Source organism: Poromitra crassiceps (assembly GCF_964638095.1).
Source record: "Poromitra crassiceps genome assembly, chromosome: 1".
NCBI lineage: Eukaryota > Metazoa > Chordata > Actinopteri > Beryciformes > Melamphaidae > Poromitra > Poromitra crassiceps.
In genome coordinates this window covers 27996458-28010677 of record NC_139623.1, presented here as the reverse complement: position 1 = coordinate 28010677, position 14220 = coordinate 27996458, and the positions used below count along the sequence as shown (strand labels likewise).

Genomic DNA, 14220 nt, shown 5'->3' with positions numbered 1-14220 from the left:
TTTGGATGCAAGTTGTTTCTGAATGGCCGTTCTGTCATAAATAGTCACTTTGTTGCGTTTTTGTTGAGACTGTGACAGAAGTGTTCATTCAGTTCTGTGGTCGTTTCTTAGGCTGCAATTTTGTGATATTTAGCAACCGCCATGAGCTTCAACTTGCAATAACTTCCTCTTTGCTGATACAGTTTGTTTGATACAAATGTTGTCATGATTTTTCAAGACAGAATACTTTTGCACTGGCTGTGACCACAGCACCTGCAATTTAGCCTCTTTGGAAATCGGACTTATTTATATAGCTTTGAAAACTCACATATAAACGCAAAAATCTCTTTAAAAGCACATCCAATTTAATTTCACTCAGCGTGTAGCTGACTTTGTAACTGATTTACCGTAGTTGACATTTAAAGCCCATTTCCTTGTGGTCTTTCTGGTATTTTGTTTGCCTCCTTTAGCTTGAATTTATTTATTTTTTTACATTTGAAAGTTGTATGATCCTTGAATACCGGTATTAGAAACTTAATCATTCAGAATGGTTGAATGCTGAAGCCGTACATCTCATTCCATGAATAATAATCTAATTGGAACCTTTTCCTTTGAAATGACATTTGTTACTGTTGCCATAGAAACACACCCGTCACTGTCCAGGCTCTTTCGGAGGCAAACAGGAAGTTATGGATGGAGGCCATGGATGGAAAAGAGCCTGTAAGTTTATTCTTTTTATTTTTTATTTCATCTCATCTATTAGAATGATTGTTCTCCTAGACATTAGTTAACCTCATGACAACACTGTTCTCCCATCAGAGAAAAGGAAGGCAAAAAGATGGACCTGCAATATGGAATCAGTTACCTATACAAGGGGTGTCGAGGGTTAAGTTCAAATATAAAAACTCCCAAACCTTTTAAACAAAATAGAAAAATAATGTGTTAATTTATATGGAGATTTTTCAGCCTCTTGATCAACCACACCAAAATCAGTCTAAGCAAGTATAGGACGAATCAGCGTGACGTCACTGCCACCCAAAAATGCGTAACCCTGCGGCAGTTAACACTAGTATGAGTTGTGCCAAACAAACGTTAATATCTCAAAAAGTATACATCACATCACTTATATTTTGACATTCTGAGTGAGAGCAGAATTAGCTCGTTTTTTTTCCAATGATTTTTATTGAAGGACAAACATGGCAAACATGAACAATCAACATTAATTCTTTCCTTCAGATTTTCTTTTTTGACAGCAGATGCCCCTTCCCTCCTCCCACCCCTACCTTGAAAAACCTATCTTATACAGGTTCAGTCAGTGCACATTCAATTCTGATTCCGAACAGCAAAGGATAAGAAAAATAAATAAAAATAAAATAAAAGGGGGAAAAGACTTAGCCATAATAATACTAAGAAAATCCTAGCACTAAGTTATTTTCTCATTCCGGGGGGAGTGATTGAAGGTCAATAAAGTAGTCTATCAGGCATTGCCATTTCTTATAGAAACGGTCTACGGAGCCCCTGAGAGTGAATTAATTTTTTTCAAGCTTAAGAAAAAAGACAAGGGCCCCTATCGTTGCATCAAGTCAAGTCAAGTCAAGTTTATTTGTATAGCACATTTCATACACAGAGGCAATTCAAAGTGCTTCACATAAAATGGTTGACAGGAAAAGAAAAGAAAAGAAGAGAATAAAATGGACATTTAAAAGCATCACAACAAAACTTTAAAAAAGAGTATAAAAAGTGCATTAAGCAACAGGCGCAGCAGTTGCAGAAAGAGCTAAAAACTTATAGAGGACTCATTGGGTTTGCATAGTAGCTGTCAGCAGTTAAAAGCGACGGTAAACATAAAAGTCTTTAGTCTATTTTTAAAAGTAAGTAAGGTTGGGGCAGATCTGAGGTCTTCAGGCAATTTGTTCCAGCTAGCAGAAGCATAGTGGGTATCAGCCTATAAACTGCGCTGAGCGCCCAGCGCAGCGCAGATCAGTGGGCGTGGACCAGCCCACTCGATATCTTGGTGTTGGCGCTACACGCAGCCTTTAAGCATTACAACCACGCCTTTTAAGCGTAAAATTATGCACTATCTGCTCATTGGGTAAGTGCAGTAAACGAATCACATGCTTCACTTTTCAGCTCCAATTCCACGGAGCGATCCAGTCCGGCTTCAGAAAAGCCGAGGGCTCTGATCTCCCCCCCTCCCTTTTCCCCTCTTGTCTGTCTCCATAGCCTATATAGGCTATTATTCCATATTATTCTCAAACCAATCTAACTGCAGTTTAAATACTGCAAGCATGTAAATACGCTACACTATAGCAAGAGCAAAGTGAAAAGAATGTTCTAAACGCATCAGCTAGAAAAATATAGCCTATCCGTATGATGAGATTAATTAGATTGGTGAAAGTTTGTCCAGAATGATATCGTTTTGCTACCTTTTCTTCTCCCCTGCTGCACAGGTAGGATGACGCACATAAATATAGCCTACATTATGTAAAGTCATTGCATAAATGTGTTTTTATTGTAAAACTAAAATGTGAAGTAGAGCCAATTTATTGGAGCAGACATCACAGTAGGACATGACAGTAGAACCGCGTTATACTGTCACTCATCTAAATCACGTTAAATCTACAAGGGATATATATAGCCCCAATATGACATATATGTTTCACATAGGGTGGTGTTTTCATTTCGATGTTTTATTTGGTCCAATATTGAAATGTTCTACAATTGCAGGTTGTGTTACCATTACACATTATTTAGATCTACCTTTATATCTATTTCGGCTCATTTGGTTGCTATTTATTAGCGAAATGGATTAGCCCAATGCATGCTGGGAGATTTCACATGCCAGGCAGTGAACTTACAACTTCTTTTTTCTATCGGACGTGTGTTGTGTCTGTCTGAGCGAGGGAGTCAGAGAGAGAGAGTCGTATTGTGCCTGTCAGACTGAGGAGAGAGAGGGAGTGACACAGAGAAGGGTGACAGAGGAGCGCTCCGCGCAACTGGCGCACTGAATAGGCCTGGTTTTCAAAAGCGCTAAATTAACGCCAGGTAGGAAGATATCATTAGGCCGGTATTTAAGGCCGAAACGCCCATTCTCGCCCATTCTGGGACTGCGCCACGCCCAGTTCGCCTAAAGTGCATTTGGGGGCCTAAAGCCATGTTGATATCTTCCTGAGGCAGGCGCAAGGCACGTTGTATTGTGTGTAAGGCCAGTTTTTGTGCCGAAGGCCTGTGGGAGAATAGGGCCCAAGGTCTCTAAGCCAAATGGTGGATGATGGAGGCTTAGGGTTTGTTTGTTTGTTTGTTTGTTTGTTTGTTTATTTGGATCCACCATTAGATACAGCAAATATGCAGTAGCTATTCTTCCTGGGGTCCTCATATCATACTTTTAAACAATTTTTTCATCTTAAACACAATACAGACAATACAACTTCCAATCTCACAGTATTCTGCAACGAGCCAATAGTGATGCATAGGCCATAATATCAGCTTGTTTAACGGTTAGAGTAGTGTGGTCTTCTGGAGCAGAATTAGCTCAAGAGTTTGATGTATAATATGTGCATGCCGTGTTAAAGTTGAGTGAACTGTCGCAGTTTTTAAATTGTAAACACGGTCAGCCGGCTAGAGTCGGACGCTCAAACTCAGGCTCCATAGGGTTCCATTGCCGTTGCCAACCAGTGACGCGGTTTGTTTACCAAAATGCTGCTCGGCTGATCCCTCGTATTAATACCTCAAAAATCTGGACCAAATTGGAGCATGAATTGGTGTTTCGTGTACTAATGTAAATGTTTCTATTAATTGAATTTGTTTTTAGGAAAACTATAGCATGGCTGTGCTGTTATTTCCACATCCATTGTGAAGAGTTATGACAGGTCACATATGAATTTGTTAATGAAGGAGCTTGTAGGCCTGCCATGTTATGGCTTCTCACTTAAATATGGTGTGAAAGTTGTTATACACATTAGGGCCTCCATCAGCGGAATGGCTCAATGGTGACACCTGCTTAATAATAACAACAGCCAACTGACAAAATGACCAACTGCGATATCCCGAAAGGTTTCAGTCAGAATAGAGTTGCTGGTCGGAGGCTCTGGCGTCGCATTCAGCAGTTTTGTGGGTATGAAATACAAAGTTGCATATCGCCGCTGTCGTTCCAGGACCTTGAATTTCCAAAACAGAAACTTTCCAGGAAGTAAAAAAAACCTGTTTGCTCTTAAACTACTGAACCAAATGTCGTCCAAGTTGGCACATGTCTTAATTATAGTTAGTTTCCCGCTGAATGTGTCATTACTTTATAAATATCTTACCTGGATAAGCTCAAATGATGTTGTTTATATTATCAGTCCGACTTGGAAGCGCTTTCTCACGGCCAGTCAAGCGGGAGAGAGTCGCATACTCATGCACGAGCCCCCAAGCTCCAGGCCGCGGGGGCGCGCGCAGGAGCAGCAGAATTGCCCCTCGCCTCTCATGGCCGAATGGGGGCTTTGGCATGGGGTGAGAAATAGTCTGACATAACGTAACGTTAATGTTACTTTATTCTCGTCAGAAAGCACTCTGATTTGCATGTTAAAACAAGTTTGCAGCCTAGGAATAACTGGAAAACATTTGATTGATATATTAACGTCAGAGGAAGCCAGGATTAGTCAAAACGATATGAGAAATACACAGCGCGTCTGCCGTGTGTCTTTTCCGGGTTTATTGTCCTGGGTGGGGGGGGTACACACGGAGGTAGGGGGGGAATTTCGAGGTTTGACTGACAGATTGAGGGCGAATGGCGTTACGAGATTTACTCACAAGCTCGTTTTAATGCTTTTCCATTGGTTGCATTTGTTAAAAACCACACAGAGACGTGAAGGGTGACCAATGGCATTGATTCATGACAAAAAATAAAAAAGTGAAAAAAGGCACATTCGAGGTCCTGGAACGACAGCGACGATATGTGGGCATTTTGGGGCTGAGTCATATGAATACAAAATACTTGCTAAATCAGTCCAGGCAGGACATTTCGGTATGTTTCAGTAATGGATGTCATGTGAGCCCAAGTACAGATTAACAGCAAAATAAATGGTCGCTCTGCTGCCAGCGGATGTGAGAGTAATAGATCTTCGTGCGCAACTTCCTCACAGACTTGTGCATAGTGAAAATTTCACAAGAGCCTTTACACACACTTGGCCCACATATTCACTGTCCCTCTACCAGACAGACTCTCTGCGCTGTCCCTCTACCAGACAGACTCTCTGCACTGTCCCTCTACCAGGCAGACTCTCTGCACTGTCCCTCTACCAGGCAGACTCTCTACACTGGCTCTCTACCAGGCAGACTCTCTGCACTGTCCCTCTACCAGGCAGACTCTCTGCACTGTCCCTCTACCAGGCAGACTCTGTACACTGTCCCTCTACCAGGCCGACTCTCTGCACTGTCCCTCTACCAGGCAGACTCTCTGCACTGTCCCTCTACCAGGCAGACTCTCTGCACTGTCCCCCTACCAGGCAGACTCTCTGCACTGCTCTCTACCAGGCAGACTCTCTGCACTGTCCCTCTACCAGACAGACTCTCTGCACTGTCCCTCTACCAGGCAGACTCTCTGCACTGTCCCTCTACCAGGCAGACTCAATGCACTGTCCCTCTACCAGGCCGACTCTCTGCACTGTCCCTCTACCAGGCAGACTCTCTGCACTGGCCCTCTACCAGGCAGGCTACCAGGCAGACTCTCCGCACTGTCCCTCTACCAGGCAGACTCAATGCACTGTCCCTCTACCAGGCAGACTCTCTGCACTGTTCTCTACCAGGCAGACTCAATGCACTGTCCCTCTACCAGGCAGACTCTCCGCACTGTCCCTCTACCAGGCAGACTCTCCGCACTGTCCCTCTACCAGGCAGACTCTCTGCATTGTCCCTCTACCAGGCAGACTACCAGGCAGACTCTCCGCACTGTCCCTCTACCAGGCAGACTCAATGCACTGTCCCTCTACCAGGCCGACTCTCTGCACTGTCCCTCTACCAGGCAGACTCTCTGCACTGCTCTCTACCAGGCAGACTCAATGCACTGTCCCTCTACCAGGCCGACTCTCTGCACTGTCCCTCTACCAGGCAGACTCTCTGCACTGTCCCTCTACCAGGCAGACTACCAGGCCGACTCTCTGCACTGTCCCTCTACCAGGCAGACTCTCCGCACTGTCCCTCTACCAGGCCGACTCTCTGCACTGCTCTCTACCCGGCAGACTACCAGGCAGACTCTCCGCACTGTCCCTCTACCAGACAGACTATCTGCACTGTCCCTCTACCAGGCAGACTCTCTACACTGTCCCTCTACCAGGCAGACTCTCTACACTGTCCCTCTACCAGGCAGACTCTCTGCACTGTCCCTCTACCAGACAGACTCTCTACACTGTCCCTCTACCAGGCAGACTCTCTGCACTGTCCCTCTACCAGGCAGACTCTCTGCACTGTCCCTCTACCAGGCAGACTCTCTGCACTGTCCCTCTACCAGGCAGACTCTCTACACTGTCCCTCTACCAGGCAGACTCTCTGCACTGTCCCTCTACCAGGCAGACTCTCTGCACTGTCCCTCTACCAGGCAGACTCTGTACACTGTCCCTCTGCCAGACAGACTCTCTACACTGTCCCTCTACCAGGCAGACTCTCTACACTGTCCCTCTACCAGGCAGACTCTCTGCACTGTCCCTCTACCAGGCAGACTCTATACTGTCCCTCTACCAGGCATACTCTCTATACTGTCCCTCTACCAGGCAGACTCTCTATACTGTCCCTCTACCAGGCAGACTCTATACTGTCCCTCTACCAGACAGACTCTCTATACTGTCCCTCTACCAGGCAGACTCTCTATACTGTCCCTCTACCAGGCATACTCTCTATACTGTCCCTCTACCAGGCAGACTCTCTATACTGTCCCTCTACCAGGCAGACTCTCTGCCTGTCATGTAGGCCAAGGATCAGCTCTATCAGATCAACACGTGGCTGCTGGCCTTCTTTAACATGAGCCTCTTCTGCCATGCCAACTCTCTCAACTTGTGTTCAGCTCTGAATGTCCTTCAGCCTTTGAAAAAGCTTGAGTGTAAAGTTTGATAGTACTTCTACTCTTGAATGCTATTAGCATTTGTTCACATTATATATGGGAACTACGTCAATGCAACCTTTTAACAATTCAATCTTCTTCAACTTAACATATTCAGAACTTTATGAAACGTCTTCGTCCTCGGTTGCATCCATCTCGTCTTCTCGTGAAATGTCCTCATCCTCTGCTGTCTCTCTCTGCTGCTCTCTACTCTCAATTGCTCTCAATTTCTATGTCCCTCAAATTGAGCACTTTACTCTGGAAGCTCGAGGGATTTTTTCTTTTTTACTTTTCTAGAAAGTATAATTTCTCCATCAGACACCGTCATAAACCTGTAAAGATACACATTGGCAATCATTTCAGTGGTCCTTTGTCCATCAAAATCCCCATGAAAAAGAACTCTGGTCGGTACATGAAGCCATGCAGAGAGCCATCCTGACCCCAGTCTCAACAGGGAGCCAGCCACTGCTCTCTTTTCTTCCTGGAGCCATTTCAGCCCTGATCAGCTGGCTTACCCCTCGTTTCTGTTTCAGCAAAGTGCTCATGCCTCCAAACCAAGAAGTGGTTAGCATGCATGAACGTTTGTCAGAACAACAAATGTTATTCCAAATATCACATAACAGTTCCCTTTTCTATACACCCAAGCAACATAATATTTTGGCAACCAACTTTTGGCACTGAAATGAAAATAATCCTGCCAACAGTGGAAACAAGTGCTTATTTCAATTAGTGCCCCCTCCCCCCCATTTGCATCTATAGCCCATATCTTTCAGTACGATACGATACGATACGATACGATACGATACGATACGATACGATACGATAAAGTTCATACTGTTACAGCTAGCCTGCAATTTAATTTAATTGGGTTACAATTAGGTAAGTAAGCCAGTGCCTTGTGAAAATATGAAAACAGAACATACATTAGTCCAGTAAACATTTCTGATTATGTGAACTTCCTCCAAAAACTATAAACCATAGAGTCAGCTCTCTAAACTCTGAAGTTCACCGAGAAACAAAATGTGGAAATGCAGCACCGACTTTTGCAGAATCTAGATCAGTGTGGATTTAAAGACTAATCCATAGATGGAGCAGTGGTTCTGGTCCATATCAATGACTGAATTGCTGTTGTGGACAGTGGGGTGGGGTGGTGGTGATGCGTCAGCTAGACGGCCTGAGCTCAATCCCCTCTGATAACAAGCATCTGCCCCGCTGTGTCCTTGAACCAGACGCTGAATCCCTCCCACACCTCCCAGTGGACACAGTCTCCTTTAGAGATGAAAGCAATGAGAAGAAATCAGCTACTAGGGAACAATTTGATAAAACTTTCATATGTGTATTATGTATATATATATATATATATATATATATATATATATATATATATATATATATATATCTTCTTATATACACTGCACTGCACTGTCAGAACGGAAAAAAAGTGTAAAAACGGCACCTCCCTTCTTCGGCACTCGGCCTCCGGCCTCGTGCCTGCGACCGAATCACAGCAGTGCCAATATTAGCCAACAACCGCACTCCCTCTCATGTGATATTGCTTAATTATAACTGAAACGTGCTTGGTTTGGTGTTGTCATCACTTTAACAGCAAAAAACAGAAGTGACTGTAGAACGAGAGCCTGACCATATATTGATAACCCTGTCTGAAGAGTGCCTGAATAGCCTACGTGACGTTAGATGTCAGCTGTGAATAATTCTGCCTCAATAGACCTTCTCTAAATATACTATTTCATTGTTATCTTGTTCGTTTAAAACATTAGCATAATGTTAACTTCTTACAGACGGTCTTGATCACGTTAGCTCAATTGACTGACAGTTTAAATACTTTGTAGACGCAGTTACCTTATCAGTGTTGTTCATCTTACTTTAGCGTTTCTAGTCAAAGCCTTCCGACCGTAGTCTAGATAGCCCAAGGAATGAAAGACGAAATATCCGCTTTTGCTCATGATGAAGCTGGAAAAGTTTCCTTCTTATTCACTTGACACATGCCGTTTTTACACTTTTTTTCCGTTCTCTAGCAGCTGCATGTTGTTGACCCACGTCAAGTTAGCAAACATAAACACCACCACTTCCTGTTATAACTTTCAAAATAAAATAATGTTTGAAGCATTTTCTGATGTTCAAAAAACTCTGAAGTGAACGTTTTGTTCACAGTTGGTTTTTCTTTACTTGAAGCACACAATGAGACTTGAAGCACTTGTTAAAAATAGTGCATTGTTGTGTAAATTGACGGTCATATCTTATTCAATTTACCGGTATTCATCCCCATTTATTAGACACTATTTCTGATGGTAAAATGAGCGTAAAAAGCAAAACACAGAATTCAGAAATTTTTTAATGGAAAAAACGGAATTTGGGAAAAAATAAAATTGAATTTGTACAAAAATAAAACAGATTTCATATGGCTCTAAAGTTGGCCTCCTATTTACTACCAGCGCAGCAGCTTTGCTTCTTGGTGCCATCAGGAAGTGTTTTTTTGGCTCTCATCTTTAGCTTGGACAGAGACTTTCCAATGTTCATTAATCGTACCAAACTGTCCAAGATCATAGGAATATGAGAAAATTGAATTGATTAATTCTGTTTTCCAACAGTCCCAAATTTCCTTTTACATTGTTTTCTTCTTAGATCTATCACTCCCCAATTCACAAGCAAGCTGAAAGTAAGTCAATCATCATTACCCTCACAGTCTCAACCTATGGTTTATTTCATTGTTGTGTTTCAGTCTACACCACATTAGTGACCACCACATATTCAATGTATCTGTATCTGTATCTGTATCCATGTTCTTACTACAATATGAATAGTACAAACAGTTTAAAAGTATTCTTTGCTGTAAAACTTGCCGATCTTTCTTCTTCACATATTCTTAGTGGAACTGAATGAAGTCGGATTCAAGTTTGTGCGAAAGTGCATAAACTATGTTGAAACAAAAGGTAAAGGAAGTCTCATCAAATATTGCTTCATCCCAGGTCTCCAGGCCTGTTAGTTTGCTTATTTGCCTTAAGGGGGCACAGTTGAGTCATAGGTTGTGTGTTGATGCCACTCTTACATTCTGCATGAACTCTTGGGGGAAAATAATTGGAATGTCGCTCATTATAATGCTGAGTCATGGTAGTGAACTTCAGTTTGTGTAGAATTTTAATTACCACGTCTTACCTTATATCTTCAATTAATTTCAGCACACATGTTTAAGTTCTGGGCAAATATTTCTCAGAGTGATTTACAACTGCTGTTCCACAAGAGATTAGCATAGAGGAGTGAGTCATTTTTGGGGTATAATTTGATATCTTAAGCACTGAATGTTGTACAGCCTGAAATTTAGTCGTTTAATGAGGCGTTCAATATCTTGAAGGAACATTTCCTTAACTGCTTATACTGTACAGGCACTGAGGAAGAGCATGCAGTATATTTCCATTGCTGTGTATTTCTCCAGTATACACTCCCCCTTTCCCCCCCTCCCTCACTCCTCTTTCCAGGAGTCACACAAGAAGGAGTGTACAGAACAGTTGGCAGCAACATCCAAGTGCAGAAGCTTTTAAATACGTTCTTTGGTAAGGAAATGTGTGCCCCCTTCCATTGACTGTGCTCCTCAATTACTGTATGCTTGTCTACCTGACATTTAGGATGGTAACGATAAGTCAATAACCAATATTAACATTGCTGTTATGGCCGATAACCGATATTTACCGATTGATATGATCTGTATAAAAACAAGTTTCTATTATAATCAAATTTTGTACATACTGGAAAACACATGTTAAAGCTGTGAATTTGAAAAAGTAATGTCATTCTTTATTTCCAAAACGTTTGGAGAAGCCCATAAATTACCGCATTGTTTCCTTTCAATATGAAAATTTTGGCCAATAACCAATATAGTTTAACATTGCTGTTATTTTGCTCATTGGACCGATACCGATATATAAACAAATTACTAACATCAGGCGATACCTATTGCCGATATTTCGTGCATCCCTGCAATGTTACATTAAGTTAAATATAATTTGTAAAATGTAATTACTGTATTGCAATATGTGTAAATATTCTAGCCTCTAGTGTCTTTATTGACATCTTTTGGAATTCAATATTATGACTATCTAGTATCACTTTTCATACCTGTTTATATTTTTCTGTCTTACTCTGATTTGAAGCAGATTATTTATATTTTTCTGTCTTTCTCTGATTTGAAGCAGAGTTATTTAAACATTCTTTGCACATAAGATATTGAGTTACTTTCACCAAAGTCAAGACACTTCTCATTGTGTTTTTCTCATACGGTAGTTTGTTTTTGTTCTCCTTCATAGACCCAATCTGCCCAGGAGACGTGGATTTCCACAGCAGCGACTGGGACATTAAAACCGTCACAAGTGCCATGAAGTTTTATCTCAGGTGTGTTCTGGGGGTAGATAGGGGAAACACATGTTACTGTACTCTAAAGTATAGAGTGGTATAGTTTCAGATGTATGGCTATCTGTGACTCAGAGGATCACACTGACATCTTTAAGTTCTTATTTTCTTCATCTAACTTTGCCTCTATTTTGTTGCTGGATTGCTCTTCCTTGTTGGAAATTGCCTTGTGGCCAGCAAATTCCTTGCACGCCTGTTGAACTCAGGAAATAAACACTTTTCTGGCCAGTTGAGTTTATGTAAGCCTCCTGACCAGATGGCTATTTCAGAGAGCAGGATTTACTAGATTGAGATTGAACTCAAAACGTCTCATTACATTTTTTATTTGTCATTCCACATTCTCCGCCTGAGTTGGACCAGGTTCATGAGTCTCGATACGAGAACATGCGGCCTGACAGGTGAACATGCGGCCTGAACATGCGGCCTGACAGGTGAACATGCGGCCTGACAGGAGTACATGCAGCCTGACAGGAGAACATGCGGCCTGACAGGTGAACATGCGGCCTGAACATGCAGCCTGACAGGAGAACATGCGGCCTGACAGGTGAACATGCGGCCTGAACATGCAGCCTGACAGGAGAACATGCAGCCTGACAGGAGAACATGCGGCCTGACAGGTGAACATGCGGCCTGAACATGCGGCCTGACAGGTGAACATGCAGCCTGACAGGTGAACATGCGGCCTGACAGGAGTACATGCAGCCTGACAGGAGAACATGCGGCCTGACAGGTGAACATGCAGCCTGACAGGTGAACATGCGGCCTGACAGGAGAACATGCGGCCTGACAGGTGAACATGCGGCCTGACAGGTGAACATGCGGCCTGACAGCAGAACATGCGGCCTGACAGGTGAACATGCGGCCTGACAGGTGAACATGTAGCCTGACAGCAGAACATGCAGCCTGACAGGTGAACATGCGGCCTGACAGCAGAACATGCAGCCTGACAGGTGAACATGCGGCCTGACAGCAGAACATGCGGCCTGACAGGTGAACATGCAGCCTGACAGGTGAACCTGCGGCCTCGCCGGCCTGACAGGTGAACATGCGGCCTGACAGGAGAACATGCGGCCTGACAGGTGAACCTGCGGCCTGACAGGTGAACATGCGGCCTGACAGGTGAACATGCAGCCTGACAGGTGAACCTGCGGCCTGACAGGAGAACATGCAGCCTGACAGGTGAACATGCGGCCTGACAGGAGAACATGCGGCCTGACAGGAGAACATGCGGCCTGACAGCAGAACATGCGGCCTGACAGGTGAACATGCGGCCTGACAGGTGAACATGCGGCCACATGCGGCCTGACAGGAGAATATGCAGCCTGACAGGTGAACCTGCGGCCTGACAGGAGAACATGCAGCCTGACAGGTGAACCTGCGGCCTGACAGGAGAACATGCAGCCTGACAGGTGAACCTGCGGCCTGACAGGTGAACATGCGGCCTGACAGGAGAACATGCGGCCTGACAGCAGAACATGCGGCCTGACAGCAGAACATGCGGCCTGACAGGTGAACATGCGGCCTGACAGGTGAACATGCGGCCTGACAGGTGAACATGCGGCCACAGGTGAACATGCGGCCTGACAGGTGAAGCTGCCAGTGCACTAGTGATATTTCATTGCTAATAAAAGGAAGTGGTGCTGCTACCAGCTTCCTCTTTGTGGACACTACGTTTTCAGTTCAACATGCAGCAGCAAGAATTTAAAAATGTGGGTGTCAGATGACTCTTTCTACAGTATTATTTGCAAGTTTCCTCTTTACATTTAATTCACAATTTAAATAAAGTTTCCCCCTAACTCTTCCAGCTTTCTCCTGCCATTTTGCTCTTTGACAGCCAGGGTTATCATGAGTTGCGCTGTAGTGTTTTTATCAGCTCTGTTTGCCTGTAGCAGCTAACAAAGAATCTTGACCACTCGATCAATCATCATACAGTGTACACTGTATTTCTGTCCATAAAGGCCATAATAATGTAAAAATACCACCATAGGCTGCTGCCCCTTCCAAAAGCTTGAAACCAAAATGCCTCGATAACCTGATTGATAGTATTGAATTACAGTTAATTTTGGTTTCTTTCTGCTATCCTGTTACATACTATGGTTACGCCTCATTCCTGTGAGTAAATCATCCACACATGCTCAACAGAGGAGAAATGTGTGCTTACAATGCAGAACGAACCTCTGCAAGGTTTTTACAAGAAGTTTCTAATGCAAGCACCAGTTCTTTTTTTTTTCAACTTTTTGTTTTAGCAAAGTTATAGTAAACGAACACACATTAAATTAATGAATGAATGAAACCTTTATTGCCCCTCAGGGAATTTGCTCTGCACAGGGGGTGCCCAAAAAGAACATAACAGGCACACATACTGTATAATACAGCACAAACATAAGCATAATATACATCATAAAAAGCATCACATTGCACGATCAATAAGGGCATCAGGTGCAAGTTCAAAAGTGCTAAAATCAGACCAAATAATTAAAAGTTGTTAAGCAGCTGAATGATGCGTGGGATGAAGGATGTAATGCCTTGTTTGGTTCTCATCCTGGGCATACAGTACCTTCGCCCTGAAGGTAAGAGTGCATACTCAGACCATAGAGGGTGCAGTGGATCAGCTATGATCTTTTGCGCTCATTTCCTGGTGTACTGGTCTGACATGTCTGTAATACTGCACATTGATTCCCCGGTTTTCTTACCTCCCAATTTGGCAACCCTGTCTAATTTATTATTGTTCTGTAGTGCTCCTCCCC

General features: G+C 43.4%; 1 protein-coding gene across 1 annotated transcript in view; it reads left to right on the top strand.

Moving 5' to 3' along the window:
• Positions 1 to 14220, top strand: part of ophn1 (oligophrenin 1) — a 61310-nt gene that overhangs the window by 21734 nt on the left and 25356 nt on the right. Inside the window, exons 11-15 of the mRNA XM_083637234.1 lie at positions 621 to 699; positions 9695 to 9728; positions 9940 to 10002; positions 10546 to 10620; positions 11371 to 11455. Coding sequence (XP_083493360.1) covers positions 621 to 699; positions 9695 to 9728; positions 9940 to 10002; positions 10546 to 10620; positions 11371 to 11455 — 336 coding nt within the window. The remainder of the gene's footprint in view (positions 1 to 620; positions 700 to 9694; positions 9729 to 9939; positions 10003 to 10545; positions 10621 to 11370; positions 11456 to 14220) is intronic.